At 45.0% G+C, this 19,993-nt stretch overlaps 1 protein-coding gene and 1 long non-coding RNA gene across 4 annotated transcripts; one reads left to right on the forward strand and one right to left on the reverse strand.

Moving 5' to 3' along the window:
• LOC110436874 lies at positions 912-3,926 on the reverse strand. Of its 3 annotated transcripts, XR_002454753.1 has the most exons (4): positions 3,468-3,926; positions 2,850-2,968; positions 2,552-2,734; positions 912-2,237 (listed from the first exon to the last, which is right to left on the reverse strand). It is a non-coding gene; the product is annotated as an uncharacterized LOC110436874 (long non-coding RNA). The 3 variants fall into 3 exon arrangements; XR_002454752.1 differs by having other exon boundaries at positions 2,850-3,926; XR_002454754.1 differs by having other exon boundaries at positions 912-2,289; positions 2,850-3,926.
• LOC8073540 (ethylene-responsive transcription factor ERF060) lies at positions 12,219-13,961 on the forward strand. The gene has a single exon (XM_002444274.2). The coding sequence runs from the start codon at positions 12,770-12,772 to the stop codon at positions 13,583-13,585; it is 816 nt and encodes a 271-aa protein (XP_002444319.1). The 5' UTR covers positions 12,219-12,769; the 3' UTR covers positions 13,586-13,961.

Genomic DNA, 19,993 nt, shown 5'->3' on the forward strand with positions numbered 1-19,993 from the left:
TCACGACCTTACACAGCCCTCGCTACTCTCCGCCCTCAGCCTCGCGTCATCTCCGTATCGCAGAAAACACTCTCCATGAAAAACTTCGTATCCGTATAGCAGAAAACACCTCCCCCGCCGCTCCCCCTGTACGCGCCTCGAGCCGGTGGCCGCCGCTCGCTGAAGACTGAGTCGGTGGCCGCCGCTCCCGAACCTGCTGCTCGAACTGGTAGCCTCGAGCTGCAATCATCGGAGGGGATGCGCTGAAGACTGAAACATGAACTGGCGGGATGCGCTGAAGACTGAAACATGAACTGGGCGAACGAGGTACATGTTGGATGCTAGGTTTTCTTTAGTTCAACTTCTTCACGAGGCTAGACTAAATTACTGATGGCGGCGGCGTTAGCCTTGTAGGATTCGTTTATTCGTATTTGGGGCTGAAATGTGCCGGTCTGCTTTTAGATGATTGGTGGCTTGGCATTTTAAAAACCGATCCCGGCCGTGGAGGACCGCGTCGGGCTGGTGCCGCAGCTTGCCGATCCCAGCCATGGAGGAAGGCCGGAACCTCCATTATTGCCGATCCCAACCGTGGAGGACCGCCGCGCTTGGGATTTCAAGGCACGGCGCAAGCGGAGACGACAATCGCCGCCGCGTAGTGGCCTACGAAACTCCGAGGTCCATCTTCCTTTCGTTTGATGTTCCGCTTCGTCCAGTCCGCACAAACTCCAATCTGGGTTCTCAAAATCGTTGATCGTACAAGTTAGGGTTTACCCACCACGTCATCGCCGTTCTTTTTTCTTTTCTTTCCTGAGTAAGCAATACTTCTCAGGCTATCACCAGGCAGACGTGCCACACAGGGAGCAGCTGCAAGTACTTGGTGCAGATGCTGAACGATTGAGCCGTTAGTAAATTCATAAACCAGTGAATACATACATACAAGATAATACAGTGCAGAAAGGGCTCCAACGATCGCCGCGCTTGGGATTTCAAGGCATCGACTGCATCACGTCGGCTTCGTCATCACCGTCGACCTCCTTCGTCTCTGGACGCCTCGTGAAGAACCAGGTCCACTTGTGCATTCCAATGTGCTTCTTCTACTACTGCAAAAAAAATATATATTATACTTCTACTACTGCAAAGAAAATATATATTATAAATAATACTTGGCTTCAACTGAAATTTACACATTTCGAAAACATCGACTCTCTACCTGCATTAATTTTTATTTATCTCTCTGAATTTATGCCTGCGTTATTATTTGTTTCTCTCTAAATTTGTGCATTCTGATTATTCTATTGTGGACAACCGCGATCCTTTGAAAAATCAAAAGGTGTTGCCTCCTCACCTACTCAATGTCGACGGCCCGAGATACACTCGGTGCACTAAGTGACATCACTAACGTCGCAGGTATGATGCCAAATAAGGTACATGTATAGTATTTGTGGGTGTCTATTTATTTCCTATCTCTCTCTATAGATGATGTCCGACGGACGAGGGAAGAACGGAACTTGCGGCTACGGGCTCGTCGAGCCGAGATGTCCGACGAACGAAAGGAGGAGATGAGAAGGAAACAACGTGAGTACTCGCGTCAATATCGACAAAGGAAGAATGCCGAATCCCAGAAGTCTGCACTTTGTTTGGACAAGGAAAATATCCAACCAAACGATACTAGCAACGGCACAACAACCACGTCTAGAAATACAGAACCTATGACTATTGGTAAATATCGCATACATGACATGAATTATAGTAGAGATACGAGATGTCACTCTATTTTAATATATATTACTGCAACAAATATATATTACTGCAACAATTTATACGAGATGTCACTCTATTTTAATATTTACTGCAACAAATATAATGCAGGTAATTTTGCATGCACATTCAGCTAAGAAAGTTTGTGTCCACGGCTTTTTGTTCATTTTGAAGTTTCAGAGAATGTATTCAACGTGTCGTGACTGCAATGCGTATTTAGCGCGGTACAATTCAGAGATTCTGATCATGCATAGTTCTGGTCCAGAAATAAAACTTAACTTCTCGTACTCCTTCATGGTGGAAATCCAGGCCCAGCGCGGCACCGATCGTGGTCTGCAGCATCCGTCTCCATGAAAGGGGATGATATGCTCGGTTGAACAGGTGATCATCCAAAGTCTTGTTGGGCATGAACGCATAAACCAACACCCTGTGCTTGCTTGTTTCTGAATCCACAACGCAATAGCCAATCAGCTTCACCAGATTTGGCTGCTCAAGAACACCTAGGAATTGGACTTCAGCCAGTCACTGCTTGTGCCCATGAAATCAGATTATCTAAAAGAAACTCATGAAGTGTTATGTTCCTTGGAAATAAATTAGTGTATCTAATGAACTACTAGCCAATAACAGAATAAATTGCTAGGAGCAATCTGTATAGATGAATTGGGCTGTGCTTTCTAATTAGTTGAGTCAAAAGTCACAATAGTAAATAGGAGTAGAAAGCAGGGGGTTAGTTCAGTAATCAGACAAACAACACATTGCACTCAGACTGTATAAACCATTTCTAAACAAGGAAGGAGAAGCAAGCAGAGCAGACCTGGAGGCGCGCTGGTTCTTCTAAACTCCTTTCAGAATTGGTTGTCTCTCTCTGAATGATTAAAATGTGCACCTGTTCTGTAAGCTGAGTTTCAGGAAGGCAGTCGTGCTCCTGATGTTAAATATACTACTTGAACAGGCTAGCAGACTCCTTATATCCACAAACGCTAACAAGCTTCTGTGCCTATATCAATCAGAAGGGAGTGGCCTAAATCAAATAAGACTGCATGTTCTGAAAATAATACAGCAATGAAAATTGCAACAAGAATGCATCAATGCTAAGAGATGAAGAGATATACTTCAGACTAGCAACAGGTTTCATCTTGTTGAATGAAATCAAGTCCGTTCGTCGCTGGGAACCCTCCAACGTGAGGGGAAAGGGGAAAACCCTCCAACTGAAGTATAGCTCTGTGTAATCCTGAATATGAATTAAACAATAGTAAACACTCTTTTGTACCCCAAATCAACTAATTGCGCAATCAAGCTGGCAAATACTCTGTTTATTGATCTTAGCGATTCCCACGAGAACACGAATGGAAAAGTAAATCTGAACAACAACCAACCATTGAAACAAATCAAGGCCGCGGCGTCAGACAGATGGGTCGGCGCCATGAAAAGGAGCAAGAAAACAATAAAAAAGGACCGCTCACAGCGGTGGTGGTGCCTTTGATTCTGCTTATGGCTGGCGCACGCAAAGCAACGCAACGCAAGCTGTCGAAAAGGTCACGGACTCACGGCCATCTTCCGATCTTCGATTCGGTTTGAAATGAAAGTTAACTCGCTGTACCCACCCGCGCGCGGCTTTACATCACAAACAATAAGCAATCGACATCCAAACCAAGCCCAATTGTGACCAAGTCGACATCCAAACAATAAGCAATCGAGTGTCACAACTTCATTGCACACAAAGAAATCACCCGCAGAACGAACTGCAGAGGCTCGCCACATAAACCGCAGCATCTGGATTTCCCCGACGGCAAGTTCACGGGGTCCAACCACGCCATGAACTTCCCCGACGGCAGATCCCAGCGTTGGCCTCCGCCGCGGCCGCCGTGGTGCCGACCGTTGGGTGCCCGGACAGTCAGCTCACCTGCGCCGCACACCTCCCACTCCCGCCGACTGAGTCAGCAGAGGCGTCCGCCGACCCCCCGCGTTCCCGCCTCGCTTCCCTCACCGCCCCCACCACCGGACACCGCGTGTTGCCTCGCTTCGCGCAGCCCCTCCGCTGCCACAACCCCGGGCTCCACGGGGGCCGAATGTGCCTCCAGAGCGAACTTCACATGTTGGTCTCCAGATGTGCCTCCCACCTGGAAGCTAAGTCCGGTGCTCAAAGCTCAGCAGCTGGTCGGTCCGTACGTTGGAGTGTTGGGTGGATAAGGAAGGACTGAGAGAGTGGACAGAGCTCGATATTTCTATTTTTTTCACACTCGGGCACATGGCCCAATTAACTTCGTGGACGTTTGCAAAAAAGAAATCGAGGAAATTGTGCACATCAATAACAACTGCTCTTGTCCAGAAAATTGGGAGGCTTTCTTGTATACAACTTCATGAAGTTGTGGGATGATGAAAATTTGCCATAAATCAACAATGTAAGCATATATAGCCTATAACAATACATACCTTACACTACAGAAATAATAATAACTAATCCTCATTTTCCATGCACATCACTCAACTTCACTGAGGATGGAATTTTTGGCGGACATTTTGGCGAGCAAAGCAAACCAATGTTTCGACAACATCCCTGAAGATGTCCAATACATGATTAAAGAATTAGACAAAATGTAACATAGATGCTCATAATATGACAAATAGCTGTATTATGCCTTGTTACATGAAAAAATATTTCCGAACTATAATTTTTGTTTTTTAGAAACATTCCAAAATTAAATCGTAGCGTTAGCACGGGCATTATACTAGTATATATAGGTGTCGCGTCGAAAATGTGGCACGGACATAGGGTACCAGATGGAATGCGTTCTTGGACAGAAATGTGCAAGCCAGCAGAGAGCAACAATCCCTTTAGCAACAGCAGGCTGTTCTTGGCTGTCCTATTCGTTCCAACCTAATAAATAAATAAGTTAATTATCTCCGTAACAAGGAATCTTGGCGGACATCTTCGTCTCCCTCTGCAGAAGCGGCATCCGTGGGCGCATGCGCTTGCAAATGCATGCATCATTCATCAACCCGGCCGCAAACCGCTTCACCAGCTGCTCTGCTCTGCACCGTAGCATTGTTTTGATCAACGACAAAACCGACGCAGGATGAAGATTAGATTAGCGTCGTGGTAGTAGCATGCATGCACAAGTCCGAGAGCAGAGCAGGTAGCGGACAGCAGAGAATCCGAGACCTGGAACCCCATAATAATATGGTACTACGTACGTTGAGGTCCAGCTCCATGTGTGGCTGTGGCTGTGCCTGCTGATTCATGCACCTGCCTAGAGATGTGCGAATCTTCTTGGTGGGTGCAGCAGATGCAATCCATGTAGCTTCAAACCAACGCCATGGAGTTCTACATAGTATTGTAAAACTTCATTTGCTTCGAGTCTTGAGAGGAGTGGAGGAGCATGTGCAGTGTGAATGCATCTCTCCAAGTAGCAACGGTCGCCTCGGAATCGATAGGTACCCGTTTCTCCGAAAAAATAAAGGTTTAACACTATGATGGGTATATGAATCTGGATATTTAATACACGTCCCATATCTTGGATCTAATATTTCGAGTCTTGTTTTCAGATGGATATCAATGTCCCATACATCCTATACTGTTTTTGGCTTCGGTTTATAGAGAAAAGCTATATTTTTATGGCTTTGGTTTCTACCTAGAGAAAATCGTTTGGCTTCAACTTTTTTTTTTGGTTTTAGCTTCACAAGTCGTTCTCGTGTGTACATGTTTTGTAAGACTTTTAAGGTAGTGGTTGGTTCCAAAAATGATGTGGATTGGGGATGGGATGAAACTAGATTTTAGGTGTTCGGTTTAGGGGCAAGAGTTAAGCACATATTACCTAGAATATTCTAGGGGATCTGAGGGCGAGCTCGTCCCCTCAGATTTGGCAGATGGGGTCATCCCCTGTGGATGAGCGAGCGCGTGAGGAAAAGAAGAGGAGCTCTACCACAGAGGAATAAAAGAAGCTTGAGGATGAAGATGAGGGGAAGAGTTGGGTGCAGATCCACCCCGAGCCCCGACGCGACATGCGACCATGGGAACACGAGCTCCGGCCTAGCTCTCGCATGCGCCATGGGCGAGCTCCGCCCCTAGCCTCGCCAAACCCAGCACCGGCGAGCCACACGAACCCGCACGACCTCTTGGGCTGGCCTTGCCACCACCGCCATAGAGGAGGAGGCAGCGGGCGGCCCGTGGCCAGGTTTGCTGGCGGGGTGGTGCGCAGACGAGCCAACTGGCGCGGCCTACAAGCGTGGTGGTGTTGGGATATAGTTGAGGACGAGATGGATAAGAGAGAAGGAAGAAAAAAGAAAAAAAAACTGTCAGATGGGTTCCACTTGTCAGTAGGTCATCCCACTTTTGTTGTCCCTACACCCAAAAGAAAATGGATTGGTCTCATCTCATGCCTGCTCAACCTAATAGAAAATGGATTCACCCTCGTCTCACAAACCTGAGACATGCTCATCTCATTTCACCTTGTCTCTCAACCAATTGCTACCTAATTAAACCGGTAGAGGGAAGCACCAATAAAAATCTTACTAAAAGAAACTTATTCCTGGAGACGTTGGATAACAGATGGCTATTACTATTAAGGCTTTGATTGTACATGGACATCCATGCCAGGTCCATGCTGTGGTCCTAACTACCGGTAGCTTTCCGGCAACGCTCCACCCACGAAGGCTCCGCAGCAGCACCTGCAGACGACGAACATGGGGGACATGAATCATGGTTCTTCTTCCTTCAAATTCTCTCAATCTCTCTCCTCGACCTAGAATATATATATGGATTGATCGGTTGGGTGATTAAAGAGAGATACGTTTCTCCTTTATAGATAGATCACAAAACGAAAGATATGGCATTTTGGAACAAGATGCGCCGAGACGACGAATATATATGCAAAGACTTAAGCTATGTGTACTGTTTTCCTTTTTTTTAATAATGATGTACGTACTACTGTTTTGTTAGAAAAAAACATCCACCTATAAGCATGCTACTTACAGATATACATATCGAAACACTGAGTTGTTCATGTAGTTGGATACTTGGATTTGGTACACCGCCTAATATAATAATATAGTAGATTGTGCGTTAAGTTATGAGCTGGTTCGTGCGTTCATGTGTGGGGGAGATTAGAGTTTTCGCGAGCTACATTCTTTCATATTCCGGCTCTTTTGACTTCCAATTTTGTTAAGGTCACTTTGTATTCAAACAATCTCACAGGCGGGTGTATATATGTACCACTTCTGATTTGTAAATTGGAAAAAAAAAATCAAATGACTTGAAACGCCAAGTGACATAACACACACCTTTAATATACTTTAATACACTTTAATATAACCTATCATCCATCAAATGACTTTAATATACTTTAATACTCCCTCCGTCTCAAATACTGCTATTTCTAGCAGATTTTAGACAGATTAGTGTGGCAAACAAAAGTCCATTCTACCCTCAATTAATTTGGGTTCCACTATTTAATCATGCACATTAAGCCATGGTTCTCTGGTTCCAACGAGCTGCATTTAATGTTAACTAAACAGACTCAAACAATTACCATGCGCTAAAGTACTACTTCCTAGAAGAAATTAAATGAGCTGGTGGACCACGGAAGTTCCAAGGAGAAATTAAATGAGCTGGTGGACCGAGTATGCTAGTAGAAATAGCAGTATTTGTGGACACAATTTTCTCCTAGAAATAGCAGTATTTAGGGACAGAGGGAGTATAAATCAAATGAGATTCAACATACAGTCCACCTACAACAGTGCAACACTTTAATATACTTGTTCTAAGAGAAAGCTTATTGATAGCTAGAACAAAGAGGTTAGATGATAAGTTTACCTAAGACCCCCATGAGGGAGCCTAATAGCGATTGGATTGATTGCAGGAGGAATTGAGGAAGGATGGGGCAGAAGAAAGAAGAAGACATATGTTCAGAGCAGTGGCACATCTAGGATGAAAGTTTAAGGGTGCTGAAGTTGCGAGTTTATCATCATATATCTTTAACCTCTGGCCTCTTCTTGTCAAAGCAACCATGCCAAAAAATCTTAGAGAGCTCTAAGGGGGCTCAATGGGATCTGTGGTGATAGGGAGGCTTGAGCCCCCTCGCCCACGCTAGATCCGCCCCTGGTTCGAAGGTTTGCTTTGTAGAGGGCAACTCTGTTTCTACATCATATGGCATGTTCGGTTGCTAGTAAAGTCAGTTGTTTTTTACTGTGCTATGGCTAGGAGGCCTCTCACATAATCACTATAGAAATGGCTACTATGGCTGGCATCACAAGTAGTTGAACATGCCCATAGATGTCCTCCTTTTGGACTAACTCTAATATAAATACTATACGCAGGCTCCGCCTCGTGGTCACGCATCACTCTGGGCATAATTACCCGAAGACCGAAGACCGAACCGAACTGACCGAGACCGAGACCGAACTTTTCGGTCATAAATTCGGTCCCTGCTTCCAACTAACCGGACTTTATACGATTAGTTCGGGTATAGGTGTCGGTTAACCGAACTAACCGAAATTCTCTGTTGGGAGTCCTAAACTGTTTTTTTTATCTTTTTAAAGACTTGATTATGCGTTGTTTTTGTTGTATCATTGTGAGTTTGTGACTTGTGAGTTGGAGATGCTATTGTAGTTAGTATTTGAATAAGGAGAACCAAGATATTTGTATCATTTTGTGCAAACATGTTGCTGAAATTTGATACAAATCTGCTAGTCTGGTTAGTTCGGTCGTGACCGAGACCGAACCGAACTAACCGAGACCGAAACTGCTCGGTCTTTATTTTTTTCAACTAACCGATCGGTCCTTGTTTTTTGATGACCGAACTTTCAAAATGACCGAGGAACCGATCGGTTCGGTTCGGTCAGACCGAACGCCCAGACCTAGTCACGCACATAGGTGCTTAGCTACGGATCCATTCATCATGAGCGGTCATCGTGTTGGGCTTGCGGGTACAACAGAATTGTTTAAATTATAAGAGATTAAGTTTAATAGTGATTGCTTTCGCAATTAAACCATCAAACTTAAGCCCATATAATCCTATTAGTCCGTGAAATCTCAAAGGATATGAAACTTTTGCACATACATAGCCAAGATCGTAATAAGTTCAGCGGTCGCCGTTCATACCTTACATAACGTTCGCAAATAATTCGATTACATCAGAGTTCAAATAAAGTTATTATAGAACAAGTCTTGAAAGTAGTAGCAGAAGCAAATAGTTCCTGAAACACACACACTTAGTTTGATTACAGTGCCAGAGCCTTATTAATTCCACAACATCAAAAGATGAGTCAAAGTGACCACACCCTTTGGTCTAGGCATCTCCCATAGCTGTGTGTGTTAATGCAGTACCCATAGTACATCTATCCATCTGCAAAACAACATGGGAACAGAGCCCTAAGTATGAGAATATACTCAGCTAGACGTACCGTCATAAACTAGAAATAATTGACTCCAAGGATCATGTAAGGCTTTATAGTGAATTGGCTTGACACAACTTGCGTAAAAGCTTAAGTCACCAAGTAAGTAACCTTTCAAGTATTTTAGCTCAAGTTAATAATTATTAACCTGCCATTTAGATTAGCACATACACTATAGCAATCACTTGATTTAAATAATAGTACCAATTTAGTGTAGCTTTTCCAGCTTCATCCGCATACCATAACTTCCATAATCATTACTACGATGACGAAGCTCAAGTCAAATGCTCACTATCGAGGAGCAATGACGATTCGAATCGATTCCTAACCAGCTGGTGATTTATTTCCCCACATAAACCACACTCACTGATCAAGTGAGCTACAGATCACCGTTAATTAACCAAAATTAAACTTGGACCATGCCACTTTGTTTTCCCTGGTTTTAAGGTTAACGGTCTTTTAGGTAAACCGGTCTGGTTGGGGCTCCAGCTTGATTCTCTAATAGTCGAATTATCGGGTCTAGTTCAATCCTAATATTTGTGGCCGTTGATACGAGATAACTCAAACGATTTGCCGCTGCAAAACGCACGTTAGTTATAGTAATCAACATTGTCATTAATCACTGAAAGTCACTAAGGGTCTAGATGCTTTCAGCTACCTTCCCCATCGCGAGAACAAAGTGGAGTCCATTGCCTCGAAGCGAATAACGACTTGAAGTCTTAACTGATGTCATTTCTTAGTATTTCACCCTCTTTCCTCATTAAATTGTTTGTCATATCAACAAAATATCTGTGTCACTGCAATTAATAGGGATAGACTCTATAGTAGAGTCTGCACTATGAATGTCCTTAGGCAAACCGATCTAGTTGGAGCTCTAGTTTGGTTTTATAATAGTGGAATTACCGGGTTTAGTTCAGTCTTAATAATTGTGGCCGTTGATACGAGATAACTCTAAGATAATGCATTCCTTGAGAAGGCCAATTAAGGGTAGCTGCAACGCAGGCAGACAATGCTGGTAGCCTTAGAAAAAAGTTGCGTTCCATGTAGGAAAGTAACAACCAAAGCTAATTTTTCTCTAATGGAAGCACACTGCTATCATCTTTTCTTTGGTCCCACCACTATCTTTAGTCTCTGTCTTTTTTCCCTCGATGCACACTCTCTCTTTCATAGCCACAACGCTATGGCCTTATTTATTTGCAACAATTTTTTTTAAAATATGAACAGTATCAATTTTGTTTGTATTTGTCAAATATTGTTTAATTATAGGCTAACTAGACTTAAAAGATTCGTCTCGTAAATTACATACAAACTGTGTAATTAGTTATTTTTTATATATATTTAATACTTCATGTATGTGCCACAAGATTTGATGTGACAGAGAATGTAAAACACTTTGTAAAATATTTGTGGCCTATCTCGATTAGCTGCTCTGCGTTTTTGTTCAGGTGAAGCAAACGACTCTTCTGCGAGAGCATTTGACAGCCTACGAGTCTATACTTCGATGTGACATAGAATTTTAATGACGACATAGACCTTGGAGCAGCACGACGACATCTAGCGTCAAGATAATTAATTATATATTATTTATGATATTTTGTTAATATGAAGCATATTTATTGAAGAAAGAGGTAGAAAAAATAAGACTTCAAATCTTATTTAGACTCTAAATCTATATCATTCGAGGTAATAAATAACTTTTACTCTATAATAGAGTTTGTATTGTGAATGTGCTAAGTGGATGGCGCGGCCTTGTTTACTTTCAAAAAATTTTGCAAAATAGAAATAGTAACACTTTCGTTTATATTTGACAAATATTGTCCAATTATGGACTAACTAGACTCAAAAGATTCGTCTCGTCAATTCCGACCAAACTGTGCAATTAGTTTTTATTTTCATCTATATTTAATACTCTATGCGTACGTATAAAGATTCGATGTGATAGGGAATGTGAAAAATTTTACAAAATTTTTGGGAAACTAGGCCTTGTTTAGTTCGCAAAAATTTTCAAGATTTCCCGTCACATCGAATCTTTGGTCGCATGCATGGAGCATTAAATATAGACGAAAATAAAAACTAACTGCATAGTTTATCTGTAATTTGTGAGATGAATCTTTTGAGCCAAGTTACTCCGTGATTGGACAATGTTTGTCAAATAAAAATGAAATGCTACAGTACCTAAAAACAAAAAAAATTTTGCGAACTAAACAAGGCCCCCAAGCTGCAAACAAAGCGCGGGGTCCTTTACGACCAAGTCATAAAAGCTACTCCCTCCATTTCAAAAAGACCAATATTTTTTACTTTGACCAATCATGTTTAACCGCTCGTCTTATTCAAATTTTTTATGTAAATTCTAAAATAGATAAATTATTATTAAAGTACCTTTAATGATCAAATAAGTCATATCAAAATAGACGATATTTATATAAAAAGTTTTAATAAAACAGATGGTCAAACAATGTCTGAAAGTCAACAACAACGTTGTTTTTGAGACGGGGTGAGTATAAACGAAGCACCGATCCATAAAAAAAAAGAGACACCAAAAAGTTTTTATTTTCGGTACTCTATTACTGGTAAATAAAAAACAAAAAAAAATCAGAGCGGTGCACACCACGGCACCATCTCCCGGTCTCCCGCCGCCTGCGGCCGCACACTTGCGTGCGTGCTCGCCAAAACAACACACGCGCCCCCGCGCGTCGCCTACCGCCGCGCACCGCGCAGCCGCGCCTGCAGCTGCAGCCCCAGCATCACTCCATCCGCCACAGCGAAAGCGAGCAGCGAACAGCCACTCGCCCCCACCACTGGCTCCGCGCCACGCGCCCTCGAAAAACCGCCACCTGCCGGTCGCGTCCCGGGGCACGTGCCCTGCGACAGCACACGTGGCGCCACGGCAGTGGCTCCCCTGACCTGTCACCGCGCCCCCGCCGAAACCCCACCCGCGGATTCTCCGCGTGGGGCCCGGGCCCGCATGGCAGCCTCACGGGACGAAGCTTCGTCCTCGGGGCGAAAAAGCGCGATTAGGAAGAGGTGGTTAGTGAGGTGGTTGATAAGGTTGGGAAAAAAGATCATCGCTGCCCTGCCTACTTATAAAAGAGCAGCCATGGTGTTCCCCCTGAGCTCCTCAACCCAAACACCACACCACACACACAATCCCCTCTTCTTCTTCTTCCACAAACACTCCACGCCAGCCAGAAATCCCCCAATCCACACACGCACCGTCGTCTCCGTGAGGTCTGAGCGAGGTAGGACGAATAGCTCTGAGCGAGTTCTTCCGTCTTCCAGGTAGAATCATCCTTGCAGCTCTCACTCTCCTCTTCCCGTCGCTCGTCTCTTGTTCATAGTTGTTGGATTCCTCTTTCTTCTTCCTTGGATCCTACTAGCTATTACAACAGAGCTCCAGAGCCTTTTAGTTTCTGGTCTCTGATTTTCTCCTTCTTTTTTTTTTCTTCTTTTTTGGTGGGATAGCGAAGAGAGGTTCTTTTTCCACATCTCTCTGTTCGTTCAGTGATCATCAGTCGTAGATCTGTCCTAGCCTGTTCTTTGATTTTAGCTAAGAACTAGGCGATTTATTCTTTCTTTTATTGGAAAAAAAATCCCCAGAAAAAAAAGTTGTTGGTAGTAGTATATTTTCTTGTACGATTTGATGGCGGCTGCTATAAATCTCCCGGGGCCCAGCGAAGATCTGATGCGAGCGATGGAGTCCTTCATGCAAGAAGACGCCGCCCCATCCCCTCTGCCCATGCCGCCGGCGGCGCAGTACCCGCCGGCGACGCCGACCCACCTGAGCCCGGCGCAGATGCAGTTCATCCAGGCCCAGCTCCACCTGCAGCGGAACCCGGGGCTGGGCCCGCGGGCGCAGCCCATGAAGCCCGCGGTCCCCATCCCGCCGGCGCAGCAGCGGCCTGCCCAGAAGCTGTACCGCGGCGTGCGGCAGCGCCACTGGGGCAAGTGGGTGGCGGAGATCCGTCTCCCCCGGAACCGCACCCGCCTGTGGCTCGGCACCTTCGACACCGCCGAGGAAGCCGCGCTGGCCTACGACCAGGCGGCGTACCGCCTCCGCGGGGACGCGGCGCGCCTCAACTTCCCCGACAACGCGGCGTCCAGGGCGCCGCTCGACCCCGCCGTCGACGCCAAGCTCCAGGCCATCTGCGCCACCATCGCCGCCGCGTCGTCCAAGGGCGGCGCCAGGGCCAAGCAGAGCAAGGCGATGCCGATCAACGCGCCCGTCCTGGAAGCGACGGCGGCGTGTCCGAGCAACAGCTCCTCCGACGAAGGCTCCGGGTCGGACGAGGAGATGTCCTCCCGGACGACGACGACGCCGGTGGTTGTGGCGCCGCCGGTGGTAGCGGACATGGGGCAGCTGGACTTCAGCGAGGCGCCGTGGGACGAGGCCGAGAGCTTCGTTCTCCGCAAGTACCCGTCCTACGAGATCGACTGGGACGCGCTGCTCTCCAACTAAAACAGTCGCCGATCATCAGACGTGCTGCTGTATGTTGTAGTTGAGTAGTGGCTGCAGTAGTAAGTAGCTCCGTCGATCGTCCGGCCGCCGCAGATGAGGTTTTAGGCAATCTGCAGGCCGCCGGCCGGCACCTGTGTACTAGTAGTGATCAAGTAGGTTTTGTTTGTTCAGTTTGGTCCCCGGACCTCGCCGGCGTTTTTGTGACCGGCGTCCCCGCTCCGGATGTAAAATGTTTAGATGTGAGAGTGCACAGCATTGGTGTACTGGTCTGTCTGTAAAAAAAAAAAGAATGGATCTGTAGGGTGTATTATTTCAAGTGTTGTTCTTTAGTTCTATGTTAATTCGTGCTGTGAAATTGCCTGTACCGATTATTCAAGTGTTGTTCTTTAGTTCTATGTTAATTCGTGCATGTTCTTGCTGAGTTGTTGGTAGTGTGTACGCTGTACACATACAGGGTCCTGTTCTAGCTTGCCAGCCAGCGTCTCGTATCGTATATATCTACCTGCAGAAAAAGGCAGAAAGTTGCGGATTGTGTACAAGTATAAACAGCCCATAAGGCGGAAGTGGACAAGGACAATCAAGTTCTCATGCAAACAAAGTAGTAGCAGTACGTTTCACGGCACCGGCCATTTCCACCCCAAGGATAATCAGGGCTGCAACTAAAGATTAAGGCTGCGTTCATTGTAGCTTTGCTCTTGATGTATGAGAGAGGATTGCTTCAAGAGAGAGGTTGCAGCAAGAGCAAGCTCGTCTCTTTCTCTTGAATACCCACTCCGACCGAGGCTCTGTCAGGCTGAGAAAACTGGTACTGTACTAGATCTAGAAAAGACAGAAGCCATCGCGATTGTTCGACTTCTCAGAAATCGTCCAAGACGGAGCTTCAGAAACCATCGATTGGCTTCACGGCGGTTCCTGAAACATCTCCGAGCCTCGGAGGCGATTGAATTCAGAGAGAAATGGAGCGCACGTCGCAGGGTCCGTCCGTCCGCCGCCCTTTGTCCCAATCCGGCGGGGCCCTGTGCCTGACTGTGACTGACGTCTCCACCTGCGATGGCGAGGCAAAGCGGCAAGCGGCGACCATTCAACGGAATGTGAATGCGCCGCCGCCGCCGCCGCCGCCCGTTGTCCTTGTCCGCATGTGCGTGGCGTCGAGCAACGTATGAGTAGCAGAAGGAAGGAGTGGACACTCACAAGTTGGGCCGGGCCGGGCCGGGATAGCCCACGGAAATCTGGTGAGGCCCACTCATCACGATTCCTCCACGGAGCCTCCGAGACTGGAATGAATGCGTAGAGTGAGAGTGATGGCCACGAGTAGCAGAACGGAATGGACACCCACAAGTTGGGCTGGAACAGCCCACGGAAATTTAGTGCAGGCCGTCGTGGGCTACGTGCGCTGCTTTGCATGTCACGGCCGTGGCCCGTGGGTGAAGGCCGGAAAGGTTCGGGGCAGAGACGGCAAAAAGGAAAAAACCACCTGGTTTTGCCCACCCAAACCCATGACCCACCACAGATGATAAGCCATAAAAAATACTGTTTTGTTATATAAGTAAAAAAAGATATTATTGAATAGTTGGTAGATTCAATAGATTTGCCTATGCCGGCAACATTAGCCTTATTTTTCAGCTGCGTGTTACCTTGATCTGTTTATGTACCCACATGTTTGCTTCTCTCTTTCTGCATGAAAGCGAGGCGGGACTAAATTGAGAACCTGTGCAATCTCCAGCAGGCTCTGCTACTTTGCTTGTTGCTAGCTACGAGAGCACGGGCAGGCTAGTACACAAGACTAACTAGGCACATGGAGATTGTTGTAACAATTAAAAATATATACCTAGAACATCTCATTAATACTTCACGGCCAGCGTATTGTGCGAATAATTTTATGTATACTATGTAAACAACCTAAAACAATTTTTCTGTTCGCTTGAGCTTATCTACCGAATCTGTCAGTCATTCAGCAATATTTTTCTTTCACAATAAATTAGCGAACAATACTTTCAGCTATAACTTTTCAGACAATCAATCAAATAAAGCTAAAAATAATGGCTTCATCAAGTTTCAACCCACGCCACGGGCCCTACTTTACCAATATATCATGTTTGCCGCCAACCTAAGAGGGCGCATCCTCCAGGGCATGGTCGCTGGGCCGGGGGTGGGGAAGCAATGAAGCATGGCTAACCAATGGGGAAGAAGACCTTGAACGAGCAGAAAAAGTGAATGGTATTATTGTCTTTCTATAGCAAGCCAATAAATTCATCTTGAATTGTGGGAACACGCTGCAAAATGTTAAAAGTCTTCTTTTTCTATGTTTGGACTGCTCATTCATTGAACTCTAAAAAATATTATTAAGGCCTTGTTTAGTTTCCTGGGTGAAAAGGTTTTGTGTACTGTAAAATTCTCTATCACATTTGGACGCATGCACGAAACATTAAATATAGATAAAAAAAATAACTAAATTTACAATTTGTTTGTAATTTGCGAGACAAATATTTGAGTCTAGTTAGAGTATCTCCAACTGTTTGACAAATAGGCTTTGCATTTATGTATTGTAAAAAAAATTTAAAAAACACCTATCCAACCGTTTAGCTATTGGGCTTTGCAATTTTGTTAACTTGACAAATAGAGGGGAAGAACTCCCATATATGCCAAGCCTCTCCGCGCTTGGCATCGCGTCCCTCGCACGAAATTCGTCGCCTCCACGGGTGGTCACGTGACTACTCCCTTCTTCCGCCGTCAGATTTTCTTTTTTGTCAAATCAAACCATTCGAGATTGTCTCTTTTCATCTTTGTCATATTTATTTAGGACTTGACAATTTCTCTCATTTACCAAACAAACTATGCAAAACGGTTGAAATGCTTTTAATATATGATTAGACAATAATTAACAAATACAAACAAAAATGCTACGCGAGCTGGCCGAAGCGATTCACTGATTTCTGTGTTGTAAACAAGCCCCTCGACTTTCTCCAGGTAGCAAATCCTGGCGTTCCGTGAGACTGCTCCCAATAACCCGCATCAATTAATCACATGCATGATGATGCATATGAGAATATGGCAGAGCGAGCTTATAATAGCATTCACAATGCAGAGTCTATCATAGAGTCTAAAGTTATTTATTACCTCGAACAATGTTGACTTAGAGTTTTATTTTTTCTACCTCTTTCATAGAGTCCAAGACAATTAATTACATATTAGAGCACTCCCAATGCAGAAACCATCATGGTTTCTATAGATATTAATTGCAGTGCCACCTAAGCATTTTGCTGATGTGGCAAGAGAGTTATTGAAGAGAGAGAGCAAAAATCATAGAAACTGGGTCTAAGCTAGAAACTATGTCTACACAAAATCCAAGACATGAAGTGATATGATTGGCTAAGAATGGAGAGAGAATGAATGTGATTGGATAAAAAAATATTCTATAGAAAGTATCCATTGGAACCATAGTTTCTATATATAGTGTCTATAAAAATTAATAGGTATAGAAACTACATGTAGTTTCTAGCATTGAGAGTGCCCTTATTTATGGTATTTTGCTGATGTGGCCGCATATTTATTGAAGAAAGAGGTAGAAAAAATAAAACACCAGGTCTTATTTAGACTCTAAGTTCACATTGTTCAACTTAATAAATAACTTTAGACTCTATGATAGAGTCTGCATTGCACAATGCAGACTCTATCATAGAGTCTAAAATTATTTATCACCTCGAACAATGTGGACTTAGAGTCTAAATAAGACTTGGAGTCTTATTTTTTCTACCTTTTTCTTCAATAAATATGCTACCACATCAGCAAAATATCATAAATAATATGTAATTAATTGTCTTGGACTCTGTGATAGAGTCTTGCATTGTGAGTGCCCTAAGGGCACTCCCAATGCAGAAACCATTATAGTTTCTATAGACATTTATTATGGTACCACCTAAGCATTTTGCTTATGTAGCAAGATAGTTATTGAAGAGAGAGAACAAAAATCATGTCTAAGACCAGTCTCAGTGGAGAGTTTTATAGCGTTGTTTCCAAGGTTGCCATGTCATATGAAATGAAATGAAACTTGGATGAAATACCCACTCTCAATGGAGAGTTTCATTCCATAGTTTCATAGACATTTAATTTCAAGACTCACAGAGAGTTGGTAATCGTGCCAAGAGAGTTTCATCTAGATGAAACCCATTTCTTCTCTCTCTTCTTAAATACGCTGCCATGTCATCTAAAATGCCTATGTGGCAGCCTATTTAATGTGAATGAAACTCAGATAAAACTTCCACTGAGACTGACCTAAGTTAGAAACCATGTCTACACGAGATCCAAGACATGAAGTGATATGATTGGTTGAGAATGGAGAGAGAGAATGAATTTGACTGGATTCATTGAGACCATAGTTTTCATACATAATGTCTATAGAAATTAATAGTTATAGAAACTATATATAGTTTCTAGCATTGAGAGTTCTCGCAGTAAGAATATTTATTTCCGTTAATAATGCTGCAGGGGTCGTAATCTGTGGATGGATCTGGCCGGTGATCGACCCGCGATTTCTACTCAATTCTCCGTATCCGCGGATACAAAGAACGCAAGCGTACGTGGAATGGAACAGAATGTGGCATAGTATATATATCATCATACTAATAAACATCGCTGACGCAGATCGGTTGCATGCGCACGTGGGATTGGTGGCGACAGCAGGGATCGTAATCGTAATCGTATCGGAGAGCAGCGGATGAGCTTTTTGGCGTTCACGCGGGGGGAAAGATTGATTGATTTGAGAATCTAAGACGAATTCTCTGCTGCGTGGCGTAATTTGCATTGCACCGCATGCGCTGTGTGTCCTGTGAATCTGTGATGTGGGGAATGTGGACTGACCGACCAAATGCAACGTGATTGATGGAATAATAATCGCAGGTTCCGTCGATGTGGCCAACGAACCAAGAATTCCAAAGATTTCATTTGACGAGGGAGGGGGTATGTATGCTTTGATGCGGCTGGATGCACAGGCACAAGCAGTGGAGACGACGGCGGCCGGGGCGGTGCGATGCCCGGCCGGGGGATCCGTTCAAGGGAGTCAAGACTGAAGAGTGTCTGTCGGTGTGCATGGTAATGCCGTACTGTACTGTATATGGGCGGCTACAAATAGTGATGAAAACGGATCGGATTCGGATTTGAATACGGATAATGTCAACAATGTCGGATAAGATATGATTGTATGTCGACATCATAAATATACGATTTAAGTATTCGGATACGGATACGGTATCAGATATTGAACATTCGGACTCGGATACGGACATATTTGAACCTCTCTAAACGAATTCGGTCTCGAATACGGTCGGAAAATATCCGTACCGTTTTCATCCCTAATTACAATGCAGATGCGGAAAGCAAGTAACGAGGAAGAAGAAGAAGAGATTGCGCACGTGTGAGCACCGAGCATCAGAGGCCGAGAAAGAGCGGCGGGGCTCGGCGTCGTGACGTGACTCGTGGCCGACGACGCGTCGGATCGGACGGACGGAGCTCAAGTCGGCCGAGAAGAAAAGCGGTGTGGACGCGGAGTGAGTCGTCCCGGCCGTCGAGCGCAGCAACAACAAACCCCGCACCTGATTGATGATCTCCCAGTCCCATCAATCAAACCAATTGCGGCTAGCTGGTGTGGTGGTGGCGCTGTGTGCGGCCGCACACGGCGGCAAATTGCCATCGACGGCAGCCGGGCGCCCGGCGGGTGGTGCAGTGCAGGAGGAGCAGGACAGTGCGATGCTGACGCTCCCCTTCTGCCTTTCCAGGTCGCAGGTAGGTAGAGGCACAACCTGCAGATGCAGCGCCAGCGCACGAGGTATCTGAATGAATCCGGGACGTTGATGCAAAATGGATCAGTCCATGGCCTAGCTATAGTTCCTCGAATATTGTCCAAAACTTTTGTTTCTCCCTCACATCAAATTTTACGGTAATTAATTATATAGTTAGCCTATAATGTACAAGATAAATTTTTAAAAATTAGTTAGTATATGTTAGACAATAATTCTTAAATATAAATGTTGTAAAATTTCTCACCAACTGCGTAACCCCATGCATGTCCACCCAATCTCCGGCAACTCCAGCGCCGGCCGCGGGTACAGTCCCAGGACCTTCCATTCCACATCAGGTGCCCGGTGCCAGCCCCCGCTGCTTTCAGCTGCTAACTAATCCATCGCATCGCATCGCACCTTATCTGCCTAGCTATCTATCGACTCTTATCTCCCGGCCGGATAAAAAGCAGCCACCACCTTCGCCTCCGATGTCCGATCCTCATCACGTGGCCCTAGCTAGCTAGCTGCACTCCCTCGCCCTCACCAATATCGTCCCCTGCTTTTTTCCGCTCTTGGTAGTATACACCTGAGGATGTTCAACAAAAGTACACCCGCCAACTTTTTATCTAATCTA

This window comes from Sorghum bicolor, chromosome 7 (genome assembly GCF_000003195.3).
Source record: "Sorghum bicolor cultivar BTx623 chromosome 7, Sorghum_bicolor_NCBIv3, whole genome shotgun sequence".
Classification (NCBI taxonomy): domain Eukaryota; kingdom Viridiplantae; phylum Streptophyta; class Magnoliopsida; order Poales; family Poaceae; genus Sorghum; species Sorghum bicolor.

Excerpts from the sequence above, each read along its gene's own strand:
- LOC8073540 (XM_002444274.2), top strand. The coding sequence starts at position 12,770 with ATGGCGGCTGCTATAAATCTCCCGGGGCCCAGCGAAGATCTGATGCGA.